The sequence below is a fragment of the Cupressus sempervirens genome, chromosome 7, assembly GCF_028749045.1.
Source record: "Cupressus sempervirens isolate cs-2001-9-10 chromosome 7, ASM2874904v1, whole genome shotgun sequence".
Lineage (NCBI taxonomy): Eukaryota > Viridiplantae > Streptophyta > Pinopsida > Cupressales > Cupressaceae > Cupressus > Cupressus sempervirens.
Window position 1 is genome coordinate 794,477,929 of NC_143124.1, and position 26,547 is coordinate 794,504,475.

At 39.3% G+C, this 26,547-nt stretch overlaps 2 protein-coding genes across 3 annotated transcripts in view; one reads left to right on the forward strand and one right to left on the reverse strand.

The window, feature by feature from the left end:
* The window catches only part of TAF5 (TBP-associated factor 5), a 195,178-nt gene that overhangs the window by 87,534 nt on the left and 81,097 nt on the right, over positions 1-26,547 (reverse strand). For both annotated transcript variants that reach the window (XM_089793024.1, XM_089793023.1), the window contains exons 6-8: positions 3,219-3,306; positions 2,971-3,080; positions 1,625-1,729 (exon numbers count right to left, since the gene is read on the reverse strand). In XM_089793024.1, the coding sequence (XP_089649150.1) occupies positions 1,625-1,729; positions 2,971-3,080; positions 3,219-3,306 (303 nt within the window). The remainder of the gene's footprint in view (positions 1-1,624; positions 1,730-2,970; positions 3,081-3,218; positions 3,307-26,547) is intronic.
* LOC149549748 (uncharacterized) lies at positions 8,058-10,697 on the forward strand. The gene is made up of 3 exons (XM_089794958.1): positions 8,058-9,195; positions 9,293-9,814; positions 9,911-10,697. Exon 3 carries the CDS (start codon positions 10,054-10,056, stop codon positions 10,522-10,524), a length of 471 nt encoding a protein of 156 aa, XP_089651084.1. The 5' UTR covers positions 8,058-9,195; positions 9,293-9,814; positions 9,911-10,053; the 3' UTR covers positions 10,525-10,697.

Below are 26,547 nucleotides of genomic sequence, written 5' to 3' on the forward strand. Positions count from 1 at the left end.
GAGGTTGTGTAATGTAGACCTCTTCTTGTAGGTCACCATTAAGGAAAGCACACTTGACGTCCATCTGATGGACCTTCCAACCAAACTTTGTTGCCATGGCTAGGACTAATCTGATTGTGCTCATCTTTGCAGTAGGAGCAAAAGTCTACTCATAATCAATGTCCTAATGTTGCGAAAAGCCCTTTGCAACTAAACGAGCTTTGTAGTTATCCAAATTACCACCACATTTGTATTTAGGAATTGGCACGTTCAAAAATGGCCGACAACTTTTATGCATGAAAAAAAGGCAATTTCTACAGTGCTAGCTTGGCTTTGCATACCTATAATCCATTTGCAGCCAATGGGTTTCTTTCCTAATGGATGATCAAAAAGGACCCAAGAGTTATTCTTTAGCAAGATTGGTGTCCAGATGTCATGGCATGTTCCCACTCTTGAACTCCTTTGGCCTCTGAATATGCTTGAGGTTCAAACACAATGTGAATGTTGGCCATAAGAACAAAATTAACTGACTTTGTAGGTTTGCTCTTTTTCTCGGCTGACCCATCTCGTGGCACAAGTGATAGATTTTATGTTTGAGGTTAGATTCCATGCTATGAGAGAAGCCACAGAATGAGAACTGAATCTTGGATTTTTATAATGTTCTCTTTATAGATTTAGGTAATTCCCCTTAGGTGGAGATAATTCTTTATCCTGGACATGTAAAGGAGCATTTTGATGTCTCCTAATGCACCTAGGGCTCCAGGGCGAGATATTAAGCTTCCTTGATTTTGTAACTCTTTTCAGACTGGGCTTGTATTAAGGTCTCCTTGATTTTGTAACTCTTTTCAGACTGGGCTTGTATTAAGGTCTCCTTGATTTTGTAACTCTTTTCAGACTGGACTTGTATTAAGGTTTCTGACTTCCTTTTCCCACTAGTCCAGAGCGGTCCTTATATCTTTTCTGTTTTATGGTATCAGGACTGAATTAGTCCTGGGCAGGACGGAGTTTTTCTTTACTCTGTTCTTTCCTACCAGTGCCTGCACAGAACAGAAATTTGGCCTTTTACAGAACAAAAAAAGAGAAAGCTGGATATAATAAGTGGAGTAAGATTCAAGATACTATTTCCAAAGAAGATGGTTGCATCTCAAATGTTCAATCAAAAAGACAACTCTTTAGAAATATGTAGCCAAATTTCATGTTGAATCAATGAACCTGCTTAAAACAAGGTAAATTAATAATTTCTAAGATGGTGTTCATGAGATCAAAGTAGTCCTTTGTATGCCTCAAACATACATGTTGCTTTTGTACAAGAAGATTCCACTAGTAAGTCAATGCTTTTGGCTATGTCAAAGAATTTTTATGTTCATTTCTCTCGAGTTATAACAGTTGTAACTCAGGTTTTGGTTGACCCGGGGAATGGAAAAAAATACCTTTATCACCTTTGGATTATATGATTTCACAATTTTTTGGTGCACAACCTTTTTCCATTGTTTTGAAAAAAAAAACCTAAATGGTTGCATGATTGAAAAAAACTAATAAGTATATTGTGTTGCAATAAGATCTCCAAAATATAACCACTCTTATTAAAATACCATGGAAATTAATCATAAATATTCTCAACACGACCAGACCATCTCCTACCAACCTTACTCTCTTCTCCATGTCCATCTTTATCTTCTGCTTCAGCCTTATCAGCCTCGGCAGCCAAGATCTCTTTCTCCAATCTCTCCTCCAAGGAGTCTTCAAGGACCTGTGGTAAGAACAATCATGTGATAGAAATAAGATTTTTATTCAATTAAAAACTAAAATGAATAACCAAAAAGCATGTAGACAGCATCAAACTATCAAATATTGCTGGATATGTATAGCCCCTCCAGTCATGAGAACAATTAATTTATTAAACATTAAAGAGGAATAACCACAATGCATGTAGAAAGCATGAAGCTATCAAATACTGTTGGATATGAATAGCTCATCCAGCTATGAGAAAATACTGTCAATGCATTACAAGTTTGATATCATCCACATGAAAAGTACTTAAACTACCTATGCTACTAAGACCAATAATAATTGCAACTTAGCTTTCATTGTCCAACATCGCAATGATCATAACTAAATGAAAAAAAAAAAAGTGGATGCAAACTGTTAATATTTCTTAGTTGTTACAACTTAGGAATAGCTCCCGTTCCTTGTCAAGGAAATAAAATTGAAAAATACATAACAATTGATGGATTTCATTATTACCATAAATGGAGTTCCTCTCATGAATACATTATGCAAATTGTTCAACAGTTCAACTCCAGAACACCACTATTATTAAATGACAGTAAGAACACCATCAAACACTATTTGGCTCACTTAATAAATAACACACTTTGTAGGATGGATTAAATCATAGATTCATAACCAGTATCCCTACATTATATACTTTTAATCTCACCACGTGACCCTCTCCATTGATAATTTGTGATATATGGCATAACAAGCATGAGATAATAACTACTTCCAGATCTGAAAGCTTACAGGAACTGTGGTCCCTGAACAACCAATCTTTAAAAATTTACATATATAATTGCGACAATTCAAAGTGAAATTAATTCAAAGTTCAAACATGATTGTTGACTATATAACATTAAAAATCTTAGTCATTAACATACAACATAGCTATCCAAAGACTCATACTCTGACGCCTAGCACTTGACTCCCATATCGGAAACCTGCCCTCACCTGAGATAGGCATCTGGGAAGGTCTCCAAATGTCAAGAGACTACAAATGCAATTCCTTCATGTTTCTTTACAAACATACAAAGTACCAAACATGCATTTAGGAAAATCATACAAAATCTAGATGCTTCTACATCAAGAAGTCGTTTATTTTACACTGAGGTTACAAATCCACAAAACTCTACAGGTATGCTTCTAGTGGTTGTTCATTGACTGAAAAATATTCAAAAAAAAATACTTTCACCGATTTAAAACACCTAAGCTTACCCCCCAATGGATTTCCTTTTGATTTATTTGTTCAACTGCCTCTTGACTACTGCCAGTTAGTGCTACAACTTCTACCTCCTCCGAATTTGAACATGGTTGTCCAGGTGGTACTGTTAAGCAAAAGATCAATATTATTTGAAAATATAAATAATCCCTTAAAGTAAAATGAAGGCACAACAATAAAAACAAAGGATTCTGACTAAGATAAGCATGAAAAAATGAGAATAGGGTGCAAGCGATCTGCTTGCCTTGCAGATTAATCCGTTCATTAATGACTCCGAGCATAACCATAGAATCGGTTTTGTGCAAATGTTGTAGCAGTAATTCATAAGAGTACTGAAGCACAACAAGAAAAAGAAAATGAATCAGCATTGTGTCACAGAAGATATTTACTTGCCCAAAACATCTCTATTTTGTCATTAGAACATTTGCCACTTATAATTCATTTTTACAGATAGAATAAAGGAAAATAGATCATATATAGTCAACTATGCTAACCTCATAATGAATGCATCATATTGACACACAAAACAGCCAAAGTAGGACAAAGGAACAAACACAGCATGATTGTGATTGTAAACAAGAGATCCAACAGAGAATAATTTTGAAGACTCAAAAACATTACTCACATATAACATAAGAAGTAATACAATCCAAAAAGAAAGGAGTCAATCAAGCAATGAAACATATACAAAGCCAACTAATATGAAGCAAAACATTCCTATGAAAGGAATTGTAAGCAATAAAAAATGTGCAGTCAAAATTATGAAAATGAAGCCATTCAGATAAATATAGCATACTACGTTTTATGTTATGGTAGAAACTAAAAATTCTCAATTAGGAAAATCAGCCTATATTCTGCCTCTCTTAATCAGTAGAAAGAAGACCAACTGCACATCATTTATTATTGAGTTTCACATCCACCACGAGATACTAGAAGTATACCTTTGCTAAAGGATGCTTGGTTCTTTACCTCCTAAAAGGTATCATATTGAGGATTAGGGTTTTCCATGTGGCACAAAGAACCAAATTTATTAGCTCTTTCCTACCTATTTCAGGAATTAAAGAGTTAAGAGCTCCTTGGATAGCAAAATTACTCACACGGATGGAGATATTTCAGGGAGGCTGTGTCAATCTCAGCAAGAAACACTAGGGTATCTTTATTCTACTCATTATCTTGTTCCAGACAAGGTTGTTGTGATGTCCCATTAGAAGAGGATCCAATATCCATGGTTGCCTCCTAAGAGATCCAACCAGACAGATTACAACCTGTGTATGTTTAGAGAGTCTCCCAAAGATGTATCCTAGCATCACCCAAGTACCGCGAGTCAGTCCTAAAAATTCTTCCACATATACCATTACAATTTGTACTAGCCCTTTCACTTATCTCGATATTACAATGTTTCTTTAATGGCCATCTTAGTTGCTTTGAGAAGTTTCCTTCTTTGTCTTCAGTACACAATTGTTTCTTTTAGAAACATCGTCCTTGTAAATCTATTTAAGGAGCCTTCATCTCCTTTGTTTAATACATCAATTAACCATAACATCACTTAAGCGGATAAATTTTTATCCATATGACTTAGATTAAAACTTAGAGCCAGCCTTCATCTCTCTTCACATGTCCAGTCTTTTCCTTACCTTGAATCTCTTGTACCCATTAAATATTTTTTTCCTTTGTAAAATTTCAAGCTAAACCCTTGTCCTTTTGTGAAATCATGACTCGTTTGAAAGCTTCAAGACCATCTACCTTGTAGTTTTTGCCATCTTTGCCCAATCTTTGCAAGGCCAATAAAAAAAACTTTCAAATGCATACATCAAGGCAAAGACCAAAGTTTGATCAATGAAGAAACAGATTAATATTAAATGCACTTGAGCAGCATGCACCACATCGAGTGGATACAATATTAACTTTGAGTTAATTGCTTGCAATATGAAGTCATCTACCTTGTTAGAGAGAAGCAAGACAGTTCTAAGACAAAAATTTACATAACAATGGATGGGAAAGTGCCCTTCTAAGCTTTAGGGTAAAGTTATATATGGTGAGCACCATCATGAAGAGATAAACACATTTTGGAAGACAAAAAATGCACAAGTAGAAAGTGTGCACTCTTAAAAAGGGTTGTAGTGAGAGATTTCTTTAAAAATTTGCAGAAGATGGATTTTTAGAACACAATTCTACTGCTGAGAAGGGGGGCGTGAATCAGTAGTAGATATAAACTTTTAATTCCTGATCAATTTATTAGTTTTGTGGAACTTGTCAAACTGAAATCTGAAAGTACCTAAAATTGAAACAAGAAATCACTAGGTGTTCAAATGCAATTATTAAGACAACTCTGGTGGCAAAGAACACAAGTGTGCCTAATCCTGAAGAAGTGTGTGAAACTGTGAATCAATTCACAAATATCAAGCCTTCATGAACAAGAGAGAAGAGTGTCGAGTGTCTCAAGACAATTCGTTTTTTTCCCACTTTTTATTTATAGGATGTAATCTCTTCGACAAATTACATGTTGATGAAAAGTTGTAATTGAAAATAAACATTTTACATGTAAATTGTAACTTGTAATTGCATATAAGCAAATTGGAAGTCAAGTTACATTAGGACTGCAATTTGGAATAAGTTATAGTTAGTTGTAGCAACAATCAAAGTTGATTAGACGTTTCCCACCTTTTTCTCTTAGCTCCACATATTTCTCAGACCACAGTCCATGTAGACCAAGGCGTTGACAGTCTACTAAGACTAACTATTAAACACTACTAAATACGGTAAAGGTTATCAAAGATAGATTTAATCAGCAAATATGACAAATCAATAAGACTTGTCAAACCATAATAACCAAATGATACTAACTAAACTGGTGGATCTTACTTGAAACAGTAGTGTATTGTTCTGCAATACTACAAAAATACAAATATATATATATATATTTCAGTATTTTGTTAAAAATTAGACTGAGTAATACCAAGACAAAGAATCAACTGTTGCAATATAAATATACAATTATATAGCAGGTACGTATATGAACCTGAAACTCTTATTATGTATAGTTAATATATTTAACATCGGGTATACAGGCTAAACTTAATATTAGTTTTATTATCTTGTAGACATATTCAGGGAGAGGCTAGGTTGAATTCCAGTCAATAGGTTATTCCCAAAATAGGGTGGGGATCAGTAACCATGAGTGCCTTGAGGGCATTGTCCCAAGAAAGGCTTAAGGGCATGATCTATAAACTTTGAGAGAGCCTATTGAGAATTGGTGTTCAAGCAATCTGATTACATCCAGGCATCCTTCTAAGACTAAAAATAATAAGTTTAGCATGAATTTCTCGTTTAATACATACATGTAGTTCTTTGACTTACATTATGTTACCCCACTTTTCATCCTGTACCCATTTTGCAAAGTGGAAAATTTTGTGTCTTAGTTTGGTCTAGGTATGTCTAGGTCTAGTCTTTCTTTCTTAGGTATAAAGTTTCTCCATCGGATTATCCATTTTTCCCTTCTCCTTCATCACATGGCCAGGTGGGTTTTCCTCAATGTCATGAGTTTGTGGGTAGTCTAGAACCTAATTCGATGGAGATTCTTGCAGTTCACAAAGTTATTTTCAATGATGGACTTGTTCGTGGCTTATCATGATTTACATGTGAAAAAAATGAAGCTTGCGGAGAATCAAACATCGCCTTCTCCTCAGCAGGTTTTCAACCCATGAAGATGATTTTTCGCAGAGGTTAATAAATGTGGCTTGCGGACTAAAGCAAGAAGAGAATGAGTTGTTCTATGGATAAGCCTTATTTTCATCACAGTATTCCGCCTTGGAAAACATTCGGGATTCATCATGGTGCTCAGAATCATAGATGGAAAACTCGGCGAGTTTTTAAAACTCGCCAAGTTTCCTAGCTCGGCGAGTTTTTAACCAGTTAACTCGCCGATTTAAAAACTCGGCAATCTGGTAAAAACTCGCCGAGTAATCGGTGAGTAGTCGGCAAAAACTCGGCGAGTTTTTCCTAAAAACTCGCGATTTACTGGTGAACGCGGCCTGTGAGGATTTAAGCGGCAGTGAGTGTGTTTTTTCTCATTCTTTCTTGTATTTGCATTGTTTAGAACCTTGAGGAGTGAAGAGAAGAAGGTTTGGAGGCATTCTTGGCTGATTGCAAGTGATTCAAGGCGGATTTGAGTGGATTGTAGAGGATTCTAACCGATTTTAGAAGACAAATTTCTTTCCAGGTATGTTCATCTTATCATAGTTTGAAAACTTTTTATAGTTTTATAACAAATGTTCTTTTGTTTTTGTTGTTTTTTGTAAATGTTTTCAAATCATTTAAAATCATTTTGAATCATTTGAAACCCTAGCTTCTAAGGATATGGTTGAAGTTTGTTGTTTGCTAAGGATATGGTTCAAGTTTGAAGTTTGAATCATTTGAAACCCTAGCTTCTAAGTTCTAACTTTGTTTATTCATTTCTCTATATATTTATGTGTAGGGCAGCGGTCAACCATTAAAAAAATGACAAACCCACAAGAAGAGTGGCCACAAACACCATGCCCATCTGGGTATATAGGCACTCGGCCTAAAAATACAAGAGATAAGGCATGGCGGTATGCCTATGAAGCTCCAAATCCAAATGATATTGGGAAGGTGATATGCATTCCCTGTGAGAGAATTATTTCTGGAGGCATAAACCGCCTCAAATACCACCTTGCAGGCATAAAGAAACATGACTCAAATCCTTGTCTCAAGGTAACTGATGAAGAAAAAAGATTCATCCATGCCCTACTTGCAGCTGCTGAAGAGAAAAAATTGAATAGGGAGAGGGCAAAAATAGCTATGAGGGCAGCCATAGCTGAATCTGAAGGAGCTCCTTTTGATATGCAAGAGGAAGAAGAAGCACTTGAGAACATACCAGGATCTCTTCGTGGCCCACGGACCCGCAAACAAAATTTCTCTTTTACCGGTTCCACTTCTTCTACATCTCCTACTTCTTCATCATCACCATCCAGATCCCCATCAGGGATAGGTGGTTATTTTGTGCCCAAGAACACACCTGGAGCACAGCCATCATTAGAGGGCACTGCATGGTTTAAAGAGGTGCATGAGCAAACTGATATTGCAGCAGCTGATTTTTGGTTTTTCAACAATATCTCAATGAATGCCGCTGATAGTCCCTATTGGGTCAATATGGTGAATGCAATGACAATATCAGGCAAAGGGTACAAGCCGCCTAATCGCAAGGATATGAGTGAAAGGTTAGTATTTTACTATTTAGTAATTGTAAATAATTGAGATTCACTTTAGTTCATTGTTATATTTTAAATCTTAATTGTTATAACTTATTTCCTAATTTTTTACTAACACTTACACTTTATTTAATATTACACTTAAATTTTGTAGGTTGCTTGACAAAGCGGTTGGTAGGGCAAGATTGTTGATAGAAGACCAAAAGAAAGAGTGGAAGAAGTATGGCTGCACCATTTTATCTGATGGGTGGACAGATGGAAGAAGTAGAACCATTATTAACTTCTTGATTGCTTGCAAAGATGATGTGGTGTTTTGGAAATCTGTCGATGCCTCCAACAAAGTGAAAAATGCAGCCACATTGGCTTTAATGTTGGAGAATGTTGTCATGGAGGTGGGAATAGAGAATGTGGTGCAAATAATCACAGATAATACAGCAGCATATGTGGCAGCAGGTAGATTTAATTTTTTATATTTGAATCAATATGAATCATGAATGTAATGCTATGGTATTATTCAATTTAGATTTGATGTAATTTGTAAATACTAAATATGGAAAGTTTGTTACTGATTATTGATTTTTTGCTAATCTTTTAGGTAGAATCCTCCAAGAGAGGCATCCCACACTTTTTTTGTCACCTTGTGCAGCACATGTCCTTGACCTTCTTTTGGAGGACATAGGAAAACTTGATTGGGTGAGTCCAGTTGTGGAAGATGCTAGGCGAGTCACGAAATATATCTATAATCACCCATGAGTTCTCAGTTTGATGAGAAAAGCCACTAAAGGCAAAGATTTGATGAGACCTGCTATGACAAGGTTTGCAACGGTCTTCTTGACGTTGCAAAGTATTCTTGACCACATATTGGCTTTGAAGCAAATGTTTGTGTGTGCTGATTGGGTTGCTTCACCTTACTCAAAGAAGCCTGAAGGAGAAGCTGTGGCACGAATAGTCTTTGATGATAGCTTTTTTGCAAAGGCTAAGGAGATTGTGGAGGTAACTTCATTATATTTTTAGTTTATTCAAGTTTCATTTTCAATTCATAACTTACTATGTTATTAACTAATTTGTATTTTTCAAATTTCAAATGTAGATGTCTCTGCCCCTGGTTCTAGTCTTGCGCACATGTGATGGGCAGCAATCCCCAATGGGAGGTCTTTATGAGGCCATGGATAGGGCGAAAGAGGCTGTTAGAAGTTACTATCACGGGGACAGTCTCAGATTTGACCCCATTTGGGAAATAATTGATAGGAGGTGGAACAATATGCTCCACCAACCTATTCATGCAGCAGGCTACTTCCTCAATCCCAAATTCAGGTACTATGATAATTGATTGTCCTTGAAGTTGGGATTTTAATAAGTCTTTATTTTACTTTACTTTTTAAGGTTGTGTAGTAAGACTTGATATCATTTTCTATTTGTTTTAAGGTTGATGATTCCTACTCAGATCCTAATGGAGAGGTCATGGAAGGTCTCTCTAAATGCATTGAGAGAATGATATCAAGTGAAGAGGAGAGAGACCTTATTGTGACCGAACAACAAATCTATGTGGAATCAAGGGGTCCTTTGTTCTCTTCTATGCTAGCAAAGAGAGCAAGATCTACTCAAGCACCAGGTAAAGCGTCAAACTTTAAAACTTTTGCTAATTGATAAGTTGTGCTTCTGATTTTGTTTTTTATTGCTTTATAACTTTTTTAATTTTGTTTTGCAGATGCTTGGTGGGCAAGTTGGGGTGGCAATACCCCCAATTGAAGGAAATTTGCTCTCAGAGTCCTATCCCAACCTTGTAGCTCATCCCATTGTGAGCGCAATTGGAGCTTATTTGAGTCCATCCATACAAAGAAAAGAAACAGAATGACTCAAAAACGGCTTAATGACCTTGTTTATGTGCACTATAATCTTAAGTTGCACATAAAAAAGTCACAGCTCTTAGAACTACCTGGTCCGCTTGATCTAGATGAGATAGATCCTTATTCTGATTGGACAGCACAGGAGCCAAGTCCATTTTTTACACCAGATGAGATCGCTGATTTGGAGAGGCAGGCCATGGAGGGGGAGGTTGACACTGATTTTCAGTTCACTATGGATGACATTGAGAATGAGGACGAGGATGATGATGATTCAAGCGAGGATCAGACATTACCATTAGGAGGAGATGCATCCTCTTCTAGGACGCTGAGCCAGTCAGTAGGGACGTCGAGCGAGGGGGCACAGCCACAGAGTTCACAGTCACGCAGCTCACGCCCTATCCCAGTGCGGGGCACTTCTTCTAAGACTAGACCCCCTCGCTTTCCTGCTAGTGCAAGTGGAAAGAGGAAGATGTGATTGGCATTGTCACATTGTATTGATGTATTTAGACTTTTAGTATTTACTTCTAGTTTGACAGATTGAAACTATTTAGTAATTTACTATTTTGCTTCCTACCATGAGCATTCTGCATGAGAATGCAATTTTGTACGCATTATGCATTTATATATATCTAAACTTTGTTTCTTTCTTTTGTATTGTCTTTAATTAACTTATTAGATGCATCTTCTCATTAAATTTTGCAAAATAAATGTATTTTTAATTAAATTTCAGCGGTTTTTTAGGTTCCCGAGTTTTTCCCGAGTTTTTTTTTTAAATCGCCGAGTTTTTCCCGATTAAACTTTTGGGGGGCTTGGCGAGTTTTTGCATTTCGCGAGTTTTCCAACTATGCTCAGAATTACCTTAAGCGAAAAATTCTAAAATGACTTCTCCACAGCGAGCTTTCAACCCATGAAGTCAATTTTCCGCTAAAGGCATTTGTAAAAGAGAAAAACAAGTCCTTTTTAGCTTTTCTGAAACTAAAAGGTATGCTAACTTGAAGGATAAAGCGAAAATAAAAGCATAGGCGGAAAAACGGAAATCACCTTCTCCTCGGCGGGTTTTCAACCCATGAAGGTGGCTTTCCGCATTCATGAAGAAATTGACTTTGTAAGCAAATTGGGCACGCAAATTGCACGTAAGATACCTTAAGATGGTAATGGAAACAAGCTAATCGAAGTTGGAAAAGTGTAGTTAACAGAATCTAACTGGGTGGATATTTCCTTACAAGGTACTCTATTCTTAATTCTCCGGAACTAGGTGAAAAATAGGAAGGTAAGTATGAAATAAAGGAAAGTTACCATTAGGCCAATGGAAACAGTGAAAAGACATGGAAATGTTCATTAGAAACTCCTGCATTTACTAATCCAATGGATTTATCCTTTAATTCGCTCGTGTGGCACGGATCTTGAAGATTAACAGGTGAATTAGGATCTCTATATAGAGGAAAACATAACAGTTTTTCAAATTACTTCTTTTTCTTGAACTGTTATATTGTTGAATTGCACAACGTTTTCGAATCTCTTATACTTGCAAATTCTATTCTCTACGTTTCCTTCAAGTTCAAAGTTTCGATTGACTTCCACCTCAAATAAAATGGCAACCAGATTTGCTGGGTGATTTGCTAGGTTTGATGAGCTTAATGGGATCAAATCCACATTAAAGAGTTACACAGATACCTCGCTCCGTTTCTATGACATGCAAGATTTTCAAAGGAGGTTGAGGTCGGAGCCAATTCATCCTATAACCAAGAAGCTCCGAGGAAGTGGGCTAGTGGAGGCAATTGGATTTCCGGTGGTGATTCAAGCTCCCAAGTTGATTGTTGAATGCATAAATGACTACAACCCGCATACCAAACAAATTCTACTACCTAATCATACAGTTCTAATCTCTATTGATAGGCAAACTGTAGTAAATTGCCCTTGAGTTCCAGAACGTGAGGAGTTTTCTGAGTTGACAGTAGGAGGAGCAATGTCTAAGTTCTCCTTGAAGAAAATGGTGTAGAGAAAAGAAATTATGAGGTCCTGGTTTCAAAAGTCGGAGGGCGCCAAGAGTAAGGTTCCTAAAACTCTATTCAACACTAATCTCAAGCCTAAGATCGTAGACATTCTAGCTCTCTTGCACAGATTGAAAGGTGAGGTAGAAGCACTTAATTTTGTTGAACAATATTTCTTTCTGGTACAAATTATCTGTTCAAACACACAGTATGTTGATTGGGCCTCTAAGGTAAGTGAGCATCTATCCAGAGCCCTTAGCGCCGCGAAGTTTTACAATACCTTTTACATGTCTTCTTTTCTGATTTATGTGCTAGCATCTCTACAATTGTGGCCAAGTCTTCCCTGAATAGAGAACTTTCCTGATGATGTGAAAAGCTATGAGTTCTATCCATGTTTACATTCCAAAACAGTTATGCAGAATATGTCAGGGTTAATGACGCATTTACAATGAGAATTTGCAGGGAACTCCAAGGATGCCTGGAGAGGAGGTTCAGCTCGGAGGCAATGGCGGCTATTAGCCAGTTTGGTAACTATTTTATCCAGTTCTCATCCTTCTCCTATTTTTGTCTTGCAGCTTTCGATGGATTTCCTTTGAAGCTGCCTAGGTATTCGAGCGATATGATTGTGCTAATAGAGATCGTGACGCAGGCGATCCAGGTGAACGTGCTGAGCGCAAGCCTGAAGAAGAAGGGGTATGAATTCCCTATGAAGGTTGGAGCTTACAGTTGCGAGTCTCGCTTTGATGCGAAAAATATGCTCAATGCATTCGAGACTAAATATCAATTGGAGGCATATGAGGTCGTAAGACCTATGTTTGACCCGAATGGGTATGCAAGAGATGTGTTGCAAATCGGGAGCATGATCAAACATGTTACCACTGTCGAAGATTATTGGGTGGACTATAGAGATGAGCTTGAAAGCAGAGATTGTGCTTTCGCTAGGCTTTTAGTGGAGCAAATCAAAAGATATGGTATCAACTTTTATGTAGAAGGCTTGGAAGACGATGGCCAAAATATGTATAGTAATACATATTTAACTAAGTTAAGGGGGATTCCTATCAGTTCAGAGCCGTATGTAGATGTTGAAGAGAATTTTGATATCATGATGGCCAAAATCATCAAGAGAACGAGGAAATGGGTTGAATGGACAACCAAGAGGAGCTGGAGCAAAGGTGCAGCCACTCAAGCTTCTCCAACAGCTGCAACACCTTCCTCATCTCAGAGTGCTATGCCAGGCATAACAATAGCTACCACTCAAGGGCCAGCTCAACCTTCAGGTGGAGGTGATCAACCTCCAAACAAGAATGTCCCCATAGCCAAGACCTGTCATGATGGTTCCCTCCCAGTCATTAGAACCCAGAGTGGTGCTGAAGAAAAGAAGATGGAGGAGCCAAAGGATAGCACGGCCGCCTCAGTTCCATCCCCCCATGTCACACTAGTTCCATCACCTCATGTTTCTCCAATTCATTCTCCCCATACTACTCCAGTTCCCTCTCCTCATCATAGTCCCGTTCTGCCAGTAAGTGCTACACTTTTGCAACCAAGTGGCTCTTCAATACAGATAGTAGACTGAGGGGATGGAAAGAGCAGTAGTAGTGAGTCTACTGAGTCGGATGAAGCAGCAAAGAAAACTCCAGAAGTAGATAAAGGTCAAAGTTCTTCTAAGGTTATCTCTCGAGATCCAAAGAATCCTTTTTCTTCGACTGTTGCGACGGCAACTCCAACTAAGAGAAAGATGTTTAGTATAGAATCACTCGGGACAGCCTCCAAGGTGATAGGTACTGACTCCTGGTTGGGGGATACTCTGGAAGAAAAAAGGAAAAGGAAAGATGAGAGCACTTCTGCTAAGGATACTGTGTCTCTCGCAATCCACTCTGGATCTGCACTGACAAGAGTAAAGAAGCAAAAAACCTTGTCCATCCTTAGGCAAAATCCAGAAACAGGACACCTGACAATGGAGATTGCCAAGCCCAACAAAGGAGGGAGGATTGAGGACATGACTACCGATGATTTTACCTTGCACTTTGTGGATCTTGAAGAAGCTAGGCATGACACCAAAATTGGCTTATGGAAGTCAACCAACGAGGTGATCAAGGGGCAGCTAGAAAGTCTAAAGTTGTCTAAGACCAAAATGAAGGCTGAGATAGAAGAATTGAATAAGTTCATCAGACAACTAGTCACTCCATTGGCAGCCATCTCTGGAGTATCAATGACCAAAAATCCTACTGCTGCTAAAGTTCAAGCCCTCATCTCTCAACTCCAAGAAAATAGGCATTTTGGTCAGATTGGTAGAGAATGGATTAAGAAGCTCAAATCAGAAGGAGCCACTATAGTGGAGTAGATTGGTAATGTTATCTTAAGGTTGGAAACAGAAAAAGATAACATCATATCAAATAGCAATACTCTAGCTGGAGAAAGGGTGAAGTGTGATGATTGCATCTCCCTCTTGAAGATGACAATCCAAATGAAGGCCAAGGAAGCAGTTGAAGCAAAAATCTTGCCAAAGGGAGACAAACCTTTATTCAAGTGGCTTCAAAGCATGCCTTTTAAAACTGAGATGATCCAGTCCGTAGAGAAAGGGCTTAAAGAAACAGAGAATAAAGTCAAGAAGACACAAGACAAAGGATTCAAACTTATGAAGGGACTACATATAGATTCTCAGACTAGTGGCCAAGGAAAAGCACTTATTGGGATCAACGTCATGAAGGAGAACTTTTCCAAATTTCTTGATAGTTTGTCTGATATATCTTCCCGTAGTCAAAACAAGGTAGCTGAACTCCAGGCACTTAGCGGGTGCATACACGTGGCCACAGAGGAACTACCAAATCAACTAAACGTTGTAAAGGAGTTAGCCAGAGAGCATTCCAAATAGCTCTTAAGGTATACCAATATCCACGTGCCTAGGCATGAAGAGCTCATTCAAATCATAGCTGCCACCAAGGCCTACAGAGCAAAAGCAGAAAAGGGGAAGAAGTCAAAGTGATTCACATTTTGCTTCTTTTGTTTTCTTTTGTAATTATTGAAATGTGACAAATTGGTGCCTTGCCATTTGTCAATCTTGAGAAGATGAACCGATTGAACTTCCATTGTAACAATCATTTCGAAATTGTATATGTATGAGATTGAAAGATTAACAAAAAGTCAATGAATTTTTGGTGTTAAGTACTTTTTGTTGCAGAGACAATTGAATGGTATTTTATATCAATTATTTTTTGTTCCAATTTCTATTAGATTTAATCTTATGATTTCTCTTTTGTTTGAGTTGAAACAAGGAAAGAACAGAGTTTCACTCCCCTATTTCAAAGCAACGAATGAATGTGATAGGTAGTGTCATTGTTCATTCAAAGAGAAATCCCTTCAGCGTTCTCCGTTTCTAAATCATAGTTCAGATTCAAATTAACTTAGTCCAATAGTAACTATTACTCACTTATGCTTTGTAAATTCATCAGATGTGTGAATCCATAAACTTGTTTAGATATTCAGAAATTTTTATTTGCCTAAGTTAGATTCTATTTAGGTCTAGCTTGTTTTTACCTCTTTTGTTCTCGGGTTAAGAACATACCCCGAATTAGTTTAGGAGAAAAACATAATTCATTGCAAATCCATTCCAAAGAATTGCACCTACCAATTCAGAGAAAAGTCAATTCATCCATAAGTGGCTTTTCAACTGTTTGTAACCAGATATTGTTCCAAGTTTGGTCATTTAAGAGTTATAATTAAAAAGAACAAATATGTTTACCAACACATTATAATGGCATGAGTTAAATAAATACATCTTAAGCAATTCAATTTGATGTATATTAAATATATGTTAATTTATGTTAATTGGCCTAAATTACCTGGGGACATGGAAGTTTTGCGGGTGATGGTCATGATCAAAAGATGCATGGTTGGATGGAAAAAAATCCAGACGAACAGAATCAAGTTATACGGTCAGCATAAGCAGGTTCCACTCTGCTTAAGTTATTTGTTAAATCATCATTAATTACTTTCCTATAAAGCATCTTGAATTAGTTAGTTAATTTTCAGTCTCATGTGTACGTAGTTAGTAGTTACTGAAAGTTAAGTAACTTTTCATGTTTGTCAAATTGAAAGTAGTTATAAATCTGTTTTCACTTCCGCAATTAGTATATAAAAATTTATTTTACTTGCTCAAAGAGTTATGGATGTTACATAACCTTGTCCCTCTTTCTTGCCTTTATAAGCAAGGCCTCTTGTGCACTTTGTAATATAGGTCTTGATATAATGCAAGCTCATTTGTTGCCATACTCTCTTATGGAAAGTTATCTTTTGTTTTGCAGCGCATCCTCAGGTATGAACTAATTTTCAGCTTCTACACTCTATGACTTAGTCTACTGTAGGGCCTAATAATACAATGTTCTAATTAAAGATAGTTAGTTTGGGGTTGGGTAGTTAATAGCGAGGGCATGTTGTTGTCGGTAAAATGTATAGTGTAGCCGACAGGTAGAGTAGTATCCGAACGGGCGCGTGACGCTTGAGTCACCCCTTCGCAAAAGTATATGCACATGTCCAAGATGGACTTTAGAATCACCGTTGTAATCATTGTGATCATTGCAGTCATTGTATTCGGATTGTAATCAATAAGTACATATATGAATAAAGTATTTGTTTTGTGATGAATTGTGTTACACGTGTTAAGCTTTTATCCTATACGGTAAACATTTGGCACCGTTGCCAAACGAACCTGGAACAAAGGAATGATATGAAGATTAATGCCAAATTTGCTTAACAAGTACCTCAGAATCAAAGGAAAGTGACGATGGAAGGTTCTAAAGAAAAATTACCCAAGTTTCATGGTGATGGTACAGCAGACCCTATCAGACATTGTAAAACGTGTGAAACCATATGGATAGAGAATGGTGTGACGGATGAGGATGACTAGGTGAGACAATTTTCAGTGACCCTACGGAGTGTGGCGATAGATTGGTTTTCTGACACCAGTCCTCAGAAACTCAATACATGGGAGAATGTTAAAAAAGAATTTACAGCAGAATTCAAATTGCTCCGAGATGATAATGAAATAGTAGCAGAGATATATAGTACTAAACAAGGAAAGAACGAAACAGTCTGGACCTATGCCAAACGATTGAAAGAACTGATTGGAAAGATGGAGAGCCAACCAGCGAACGGTTTGAAAAAACGGTGGTTTGTGAAGGGGCTACGATCGGCTCTTAAAAAGAAGATGAAGATTGTACCACCAGCATCGTACACCGACGCGTATACTCGTGGCATGGATTTGGAAAGTGAACAAAAGACGAGTAAGAAGAAAAAGCATAAATCCTCTAATTCGGATGATTCGTCCTTAGAAAGTAGCAGTAGCGATGAGGAGTCGAACAAGAATGTGAAAGCATTGCAAAAAGACATGCTTCGGATGATGAAAGAATTCAAGAATTTGAAAAAGAACCCGGACACAGTGAAGGGAGAACTATGGTGCACAGATTGCAAAGAGGATGGCCATATGAAGGGTTCATGCCCGAAGAAGCAATTTTGTGACATATGCCAGGTAGCAGGACATTCCTTGAAGGAGTGCCCATTTAACTTGAAAGCAAAAGGACACTAGCAGGTATTACTAATGCAAGAAGTGTCCAATAACAACAATAACACAAACAATGATGCAACTTCAGGTGGATATCGTAATACTAATAGACGCGGAAGGGATGGAAACAATAATAACAATGGAGGCCGAAGTAGAATATAGTACGATGCAAGCGGACGGCCGATGATACAGTGTCGGACATGCAATCTTTGGGGTCACTTCGCTAGGGATTGTCCTACGAAGGAGACACCATAGCTATTGTGCAGATGGTGTGGTCCAGGGGGACAAGAAGATTCAAAATGTCCAAAGCAAGGCGTAAATCTATTAAGTATTCAAACGTGTGATGAGAAGGTACTGGCGATCACACGAGAACAGGCAAGGAAAGCAAAATATCTGAATGTGGAGAATAGAAGGAGAGGTTACAAAAAGCCCGAATGGAGATAGAAAAGCAAATGAAAGCAAAGAAGTTACAAGTGAAGGGCATTGTTGAAACATCAAAAAGAAACTTGGCAGAGCAAAGCATGGTGAAACAGATAATGCAAAAGGAAGTGCCGATTAAACTGAATGAGCTTCTTCTCACGATGCCACAGTTGCGTATGGCTATTATAAATATGATGTCGTCCCCGAGAGTGATGGAGGAAGCAAAAGATAGTAAGGAAACAATAGCGGCAGCAATAGACCCAATGTTGTTGGCACTTACGATAGGTAGACACCCGACAGTGGTGCAGATGGGCATTCTGGGTACTGTGCTGACGGATACAATAGTAGATGGAGGATCGGGGGTGAACGTGTTGCCGGAAGATATTTGGAAAAAACTTGGACAACCAACACTATGGCCACCTATTTTCCAGTTACTTACAGCGAATCAGCATGGAATAAAGCCATTGGGAAATTTGATGGCACAGCCGGTAACAATTGGGACACAACCCTTTTTACTAGATTTTGTGATCATCCCACTAAAGAGAAGAGGGTACGACGCCATCTTGGGGCGAGGGTGGCTGGTGCAAGCTAAGGTAATACATGATTGGAAAAGGAATACCCTGTCCATGGAAAAAGGAGGCAAGAGATTCAATAATTGATTTGCATACGCAAATGGTAGGAGAAGAAGCAGCGTCGTCGGACTTTGAAGGAGAAGGCGAAGGCAAGAGTGACGACGAAGGGAAAAAGAGGATGGAACCAGATGAAGAAGGGGTGCTGAGATTAGGAGGGTCAACGGATGACGACCTAGATTCAGTAAACGGATTGCTACACTGGCAAATGGAAGATTACGAGGTTTTTCCAGGCTGCAACATATTGAGCGTCGAGGAAGAAAAAGCAGGCAATGAGTTTTCGAAGGAGTACAGTGAATTGAAGGAGGGAGAAGTGCAGGTGGATGAAACACCAGCCCATATGATTAGTAAAGATAAACCGATGAAGTATGAAGAGCCAACAATGAAAACAATGAACTTAGGTGATGAGGAAAATCCGAAGAACATTCTTGTAGGAGATGACTCGAACCCAATGTTGAAGGTGGCAGCATTCAGAATATTCATGGAGTACAAAGATGTTTTTTCTTGGACATATAAGGACTTAAATGGAGTACCACCAGAGCTACGTGTCCATTGGATACCATTAATCGAAGGTGTGGTACCTATGCGGAAGCGACCGTACCGAATGAATAAGAACTATGCAGCACGGGTCACGAAGGAGATTGACAGGATGCTAGAAGCAGGAATCATTTTTAAAGTACAAACAAGTGAGTGGGTATCACCAATCGTGATATCCCTGAAAAAGGACACAACACAGATAAGAATATGTGTGGATTTCCGAATGTTTGAATGCCGTAACAATTGAAGACCCGTTTCCAATACCCTTTACAGATAGCATTTTGGAGGAAGTAGCGGGGCATGAAATTTATTCATTCATGGACGGATTCTCTAGGTATAATCAAATATCCATCGCCGAGGAGGATAAGTTAAAAACGACATTCATTGTGGAGAATGGAGTATATGCATACAACAGGATGTCATTCGGATTGTGCAATGCCCCGACGACATTCCTAAGGATTATTCTGTACATATTTGATAAAATGTCAGTTGGAAATTTTAATGTGTTTCTAGATGATTGGTCATTTTTTAGCACAGAGGACAAACACATAATGGCATTAGGAGAATGTATGGAGAGGTGCAGACAAGCAAGATTGGCATTGAATCCAAAGAAGTGTAGATTTATGGTACCACAGGGAAAGCTGCTTGGGCACATAGTTTGTAAAGAAGGATTGAAGACAGATCCAAACAAGGTCCGCATGATCTTAGAGATGCTACCCTCGACGGATGTGTCAAAAGTGAAGTCATTTTTAGGACACATCAAGTATTACCGGAGATTTATTAAAAACTTTGCAAAAAATTCTTATCTACTGGACAAACTCACTTACAAGGGTGAAACTTACAGATGGGAGGTTGAACAGAATGAAGCCTTTGAGGGACTGAAGACAAAGTTGGCTACAGCTCTGATTTTGGCCTATCCAAATTGGGATAAAGAATTTCATGTCCATGTAGATGCATCAAATTATGCCATCGGAGCAACACTGGTGCAGACTGGTGACCACGGGTTGGGCCATCCAATGTACTTTGCAAGCAGACTGTTGTCGAAGGCAGAGAAAAATTATAGTACCACGGAGCAAGAGGTGTTGGGGATGGTATATGCAGTACAGAAGTTTAGACATTACTTGTTGGCCACTCCCTTTGTATTCTACATAGATCATCAAGCGCTGCTATACTTGGTGAATAAGTTGATTATTTACGGAAGAATAAGTTGATGGTTGTTATTATTACAGGAGTTTACATTTAAGATTGTGGTACAGCCAGGGAAAAGTCATGTGAGTGCAGATCACCTGTCAAGAATAAAATCGAGGGAGCCACCTGAGGGGGTTAATGATGATTTTCTAGATGCGCAACTATTTCATGTCACGGTACTACCAACTTGGTACACACAGATTGAAGAATACCTATTGACGGGGCAATTTCCAAGTGACATGCCACCAAACGAAAGACGAAAATTGGTACTGAGGAACCAGACATTTCAGTTAATCAATGGACTATTATATAAAATGAGACCAGATCAGATTTTAAGGCGATGTATTCTCGAGGAGGAAATCCCAAAAGTACTAAAGGAAGCACACAAAGGCTCGGCCCGAGGACACATGGGGCTGGATACTACTGTGCGGAAGATACTTCTAGCAGGACTATAGTGGCCAACCGTATACAACGATGCCAAGGAGTGGGTCGTTGCATGCGATACATGCCAGCGGGCTAGAAAACCATTGAAGAGAGATTTTATGCCCTTGAATCCCTCGCATGCACAGGAACTTTTTGAGAGATGGGGATTAGATTTCATCAAACCACTGAAGGTGAGTAAAACAAGGTGCTGATATATTGTGGTAGCAATGGAGTACTTGACTAAATGGGTGGAGGCACGAGCATTACTAGAGAATTCGGCAATAAGCACAGCAAGATTTTTATATAAGCAAATTATTATAAGGTACGGGATCCCCCTCCAGTTGACAAGTGATCGGGGAGGACACTTTGTCAACCATGTTGTCAAAGTGCTCACTACTGAATTCAAGATTTACCATTCATTGTCGAGCCCGTACTATCCAAGGGCTAACAGACAGGCCGAAGCAACGAACAAAATCTTGGTTGGAGTAATTTATAAATCCTATGTAGTTGAAGGGGAGGACTGGGAAGAAAAGTCACCATCCGCTCTATGGGTGTACTGTACTTTGTATAAAGTAACTACTAGACATACCCCGTTCTAGCTGATGTACGGGCAAGAGGCAGTGGTACCGATAGAGTTTATGGTACTAAGTTTAAGGATAGCACTCGAGAACAAATTAGGCGACATGGAGAGCTTAAGGGAGAGATTGTACAATCGGAACAAACTTGATGAGCGACGGCTGCAGGCGCAGTGGGCCATCGAAGTGACACAAAACAAGAGGAACGCATGACACGACAAGCACTTAAAATTAAACAACTTTCAACCCGGCCAGTTAGTACTGAAGTATAATGGATGGACTGTAATCAAGCCTGCGAAGTTCAAAGTTAAATGGGTCAAATCGTATAAGATATGGGAAGTTGGATATAACGGAGCAATTAAGTTGTGGACACTGGATGGAAAAGAAATATCAGATGCCGTAAATGGATCAAAGTTGAAAATATACGGTGAAAGAAATGGCCCTCCGCCGACAAACAATTGAGTGAGGAAAAAATGACTGAGAATAATCTATATATGTAAATAGTGTATAATAAAATAATGAAGTCAAGATAGTTTTAAAGTGCCAAGTGATAAACTAGAATTTTAGAAGTATGAAGTAATAAAATAATGAAACATGAAGCAGCAGGCAAATGTATATAACGGGAATTTTAAAATATTAAGAGAACTTGGGGAGCAAAAGTCTGCCATACGGCTTTAGAAGATGCAATATGAAGTTAAAAGCCTACCGTACGGCTTTGAAAGAATATAAAATGCAAGCCATGACATAAAAACAATCACATTTGAAATAGTACGGCTAGAAGTGGAAGCCGTACAGCCAGGGGAGAGCATGATTAAATGCAAGAAAATCGTACATTGACAAGAAATAACATAGCCGTATGAGGGGAAACATTTCACAAAAGGAAGAGAGATTTCCGTATGGCTTCAAGACAACTGGATGGTGAAAATTGAAAGTCCTACGGCCGTACGAGGACAGGAGGTTGTTACCGTATGGAAGCATGTACAAGAACATTGCAAGTGAGTGGGCCATATAAAGACCATATGGTCAAGGAGCAAATCAAGTTGCAGAGAACATACAAACCGTAAGGTCAAGAGGAAAAGTATAGAAGGAATAAAAGTGCAGCCGTATGGTCAAGAGGGAATCATAGGAAGAACAAAATTAAGCCGTACGAACAATAGGAGAATACAGGAAGGGAAAGGTCCGTACGTGGGAACTCATGAAGGGCAAGTAAAGTCGTACGGTGGAAACAAAGTGCAAAGGAAGAAAAGACCGTACAGTCTCAAGAAAAACAATACATAGGTTTGAATCTCAATGCCGTACGGAATTGTGACGGTACGAAGGAAATAAAATGAGAAGTCGTACGTCGTATGGCTGAAAAGAATAGTTTTCCAAGAGAAGAGCAAACGTACGGCCAGTAAGGAGCATTGAAGTAGCAAACGTACGGCTGAAGAGCCTTAAAGATACACGCATGAGAAAGTAGAAGCCGCTTAAGGAAACAAGGATGGTCGTACTACATATGGCAAAGAAGCTATAAATCTATTTTCATACGAATGCATAGAAGGACACATAGCCGTACCAAAGAAAACCATACAGCACATCTGAAAGAGAACTGAAGGAAGAATCATAGAGACCATACAGATAGAGGAGAGCAAGAAGTTGTACCATAGAAGCCTGAAGAAGCCGTACAGTACGAATACCAAGGAGAATTTGTAGAAGTTGTACACAAAAAAGTAACTGCCTTAACGGTTTGAGATTGATTCACAAAATGAAAAGAAGTGATAGTTATGCAGTCAGTTGGAAAGAGAGCTTGGAAGAGAAAACTGGACGAAGACACTACCATGAACAAGAACGCGAAAACACTACCTTCTGAAATTCATGTAGCAAGAGGGACCTATGCAGGGACTAGCAGGGACTAGTACAAGTGCCAGTAAGTAAAAAGCAAAGCAACCGAAGCAGCCGGAAGACATTCCTACAATAAAAAGTATCACATTCGGAGGGTTAAATGGTGCAGAGTGTCGGAAGTGGTGGCAGGAGACTCCAGACAACCATCCGGTGAAGGCTAGTATCAGGAAAGCTCAGGTGGAATGGGTAGTGCAAATGCTAGTATTTTGCATTAGAGACTACGAAGGGTTTTTGCACATTATGATTAAAACATATGACAAGTTCTCTCGAACCAGTGCGTTTGAGTATCTTGATCGCAATTTAGTAGTGTCATTTAGACCGGCTGATTTTACACGAGTATTTGGCATACCTGGCCATGCTCAAGGTGCGAGAAAAATAGATAGCAAAAAAAGATGAGCCGTGAAGTGAAGTTGAAGTTGATACAGCTTGTGTGCGGAGACCGGTCGCAGGCGGAACAGGAGGCTCTTTCAGATACATCCAAGGGCAAAGGGTTAAAGAAATCTAGTATTCAGGAAGGTCATTGGCATTGTTTGATGGATATAGTGAAAAGTCGCCTCACAGGTTCGAGCCATGCTTCAGATATCTCTTTTCCCCATGTAGCCATGATGAACAGAATTTTGCATGTCAGGGTTTATGATTGGGCAGCATTATTGGCCGAACGGATGTCAGAGTTTCTCACTTTGCAGCATAAAACATTCTATATGCCACATTATGCTATTGGTCTGTTCCTGGATGCAATGACATGGATGATCCCGAATGATTCACTAGAGGAGAAACCAAGACCACTCGCGCCTAGCGAACCACCTATTATGCAATGGAAGCATTTGGATACTCTTGGCACCAAAGCTGTAGGACAGAAGTGACCAAGGCCGGATGTTGGAAACACAGATAGTGGCTGACAAGAGACATCTTCAGAGGAGAGTGGGTTTGAAGGGGAAGAAGAGGAGGACGAAGAGGTAGAAGTGATCACGGCTACACCTTTGAGATTTCCGTGACCTATACTTTCGACCACAACACACTTGGTTCCTATAGGCATACATGGTATCCTAGGGTTTGGACAGTTCAGGCAGCCAGTGGTGATGAGACCAGTTTCAGCTATGACACAGCCCATCGCAGAGACACGAGTTGTAGCGGAATCACATCCGACACCGACAGAGATAGCAGCTCTGGAGGTACCGATGGAGCTAGTTCATGAGACTCTACCAAATACAGGAGATGAGACTTTGGTACCTGATAAAGAGATAGACACAGAGATAGGGGTGATGGAGGTACCGGCAGACGAGGAGTTGGGGGCATCAGGTGTCTAACTGGATGTAGTAGGTTCTGATGCAGTGGTCACAGTAGATACAATATTGTTAGCACCTGAGTGAGACAGGGAGAGCCGATCCCAGAAGCTAAGTGCTTTCCTGAGTACAAAGTTCCACAGAACCCCAGCACCTCCAGTGACATACTTGCTGACACCCACACGAGAAGCAGTTCCAGAGAACCCATTACGAGAGGTTGGGCAGGCACAGAGTGAGGGAGTACCACATAGCATTGTTGAGCGTATGGCGGAGCCTATGGAAAGGGCTATGGGTGCACAGCAGGAACACCAAGTCGCATAAGAGACAGTGATGACAGAGGCAGTTTTTCTTGATGATGTCACGCTCTAGCATCTCGGGCTCGCCAAGTGTTAGCTTCGGCTAAGACTCAAGCATTGGAGTCAGTGGTGAAGGAGGGAGTCATATCCTTCATGAGGTTGGGATGCCCAACTGCGTTTAAAGTTTGTTTTGAGGAGAGGGGATGGCTAGATGTGGAGACCACAGAGATGCGGCAGGACTGGTCCACGACGAGAGACCCTGAGATGGAGAACCAGGTAGAGGCTCTAATTCATGAGATAGCAAAGTTACAGAGGGAGGCATACACTCTTCAGAGGAGTCAAGTGGATCAGGTAGCAGCTGAGAGAGCTCAGGAGGAGTCAGCTGCCAAGTTAGCTTCAGAGAGGGCAGCCTAGGAATCTGAGGGTGGCCTGGCAATCCGAGAGGACAGCCCTGTTAGCAGAAAAAGAATAGTTAGCAGCAGAAAAAGAAAAAATGGCAGCAGATAAGGAGAATGAGTTGGGAGAAGTCGGAGAGATGATGCAATCAGCCCTAGAGCTTCAGATGGAAGCAGAAGCAGAGTTGAAGATCAGGTAAGAACAAGTCTACAAGTTACGGATGGAGTTGAACGAGTTGAGGACGCGGACACATCCCTCTGTCTAGTACTAGGCATTGATGTATTTTGTTTTGAAATTTTGTTGTATTGTCATTTGAAGATGACTTTTCTTTTGGGGGGGATGATGCTGTCGGTAAAATGTATAGTGTAGCCGACGGGTAGAATAGTATCTGAATGGGCGCGTGACGCTTGAGTCACCCCTTCGGAAAGGTATATGTACATGTTCGAGATGGACTTTGGAATCACCGTTGTAATCATTGTGATCATTGTAGTCATTGTATTCGGATTGCAATCAATAAGTGCATATATGAATAAAGTATATGTTCTGCGTTGAATCGTGTTACACATGTTAAGCATTTACCCTGTACGGTAAACACGTGTCGGTTTTCCTAACCGACCTCTATTTAAGATTATTGGAATATGAACGATGTACTTGTTGTTTTTGATAATCAGTAAAAGAATACTAGTTTCCTTCGCCAACTTTGGTAGATATGATATTTGCATTAAATGTTTTGTTGATCTGGTACGCTTGGATGTATCATTTATTACTTTGGTTAAGATCCATTCTACATTTTGGCTTCACTTTGATCCTAGAGGTCATATATCAAACAGAATGGAGTGATGAGTAGACCATTTTGTCCACAGATACAAAAAATGAATAGTGATGAAGAAGAAGAGGAAATCACAAGGGACGATCAGGTGGCACGAGATCTGGTGGTAGCTTAGGAAATCTCAGTGGATGAGTATGTGCAAAGGGAAGCCCGAGAGAGATAAGATAAGATAAGATACGATAAGATAATGATATTAATGTCCAACAAAAGACCAAAAAGAGGTCTATGGGACTGAAAGATTACAACAGCTAGGCTAACACCAACAAGAACACACAAAGGTGTCCGAAAATAAACGAATACAACTAGAGCAATAACAACCAACAAAGACAGAGAGCGCTAAGAGTCATTCTTGGGCGAGAAGAAATCAGTCATTGAATGATACACGTGTCGATGTGTAGAGGCATTGGACTGTCTCTGGCTACCCACAGAAGAGTGTCACTGGTGCAAATATCCAGAACAGGATTTGACACATTTGGAAAGCCCATGAGAACGA

Excerpts from the sequence above, each read along its gene's own strand:
- LOC149549748 (XM_089794958.1), top strand. The coding sequence starts at position 10,054 with ATGACTCAAAAACGGCTTAATGACCTTGTTTATGTGCACTATAATCTT.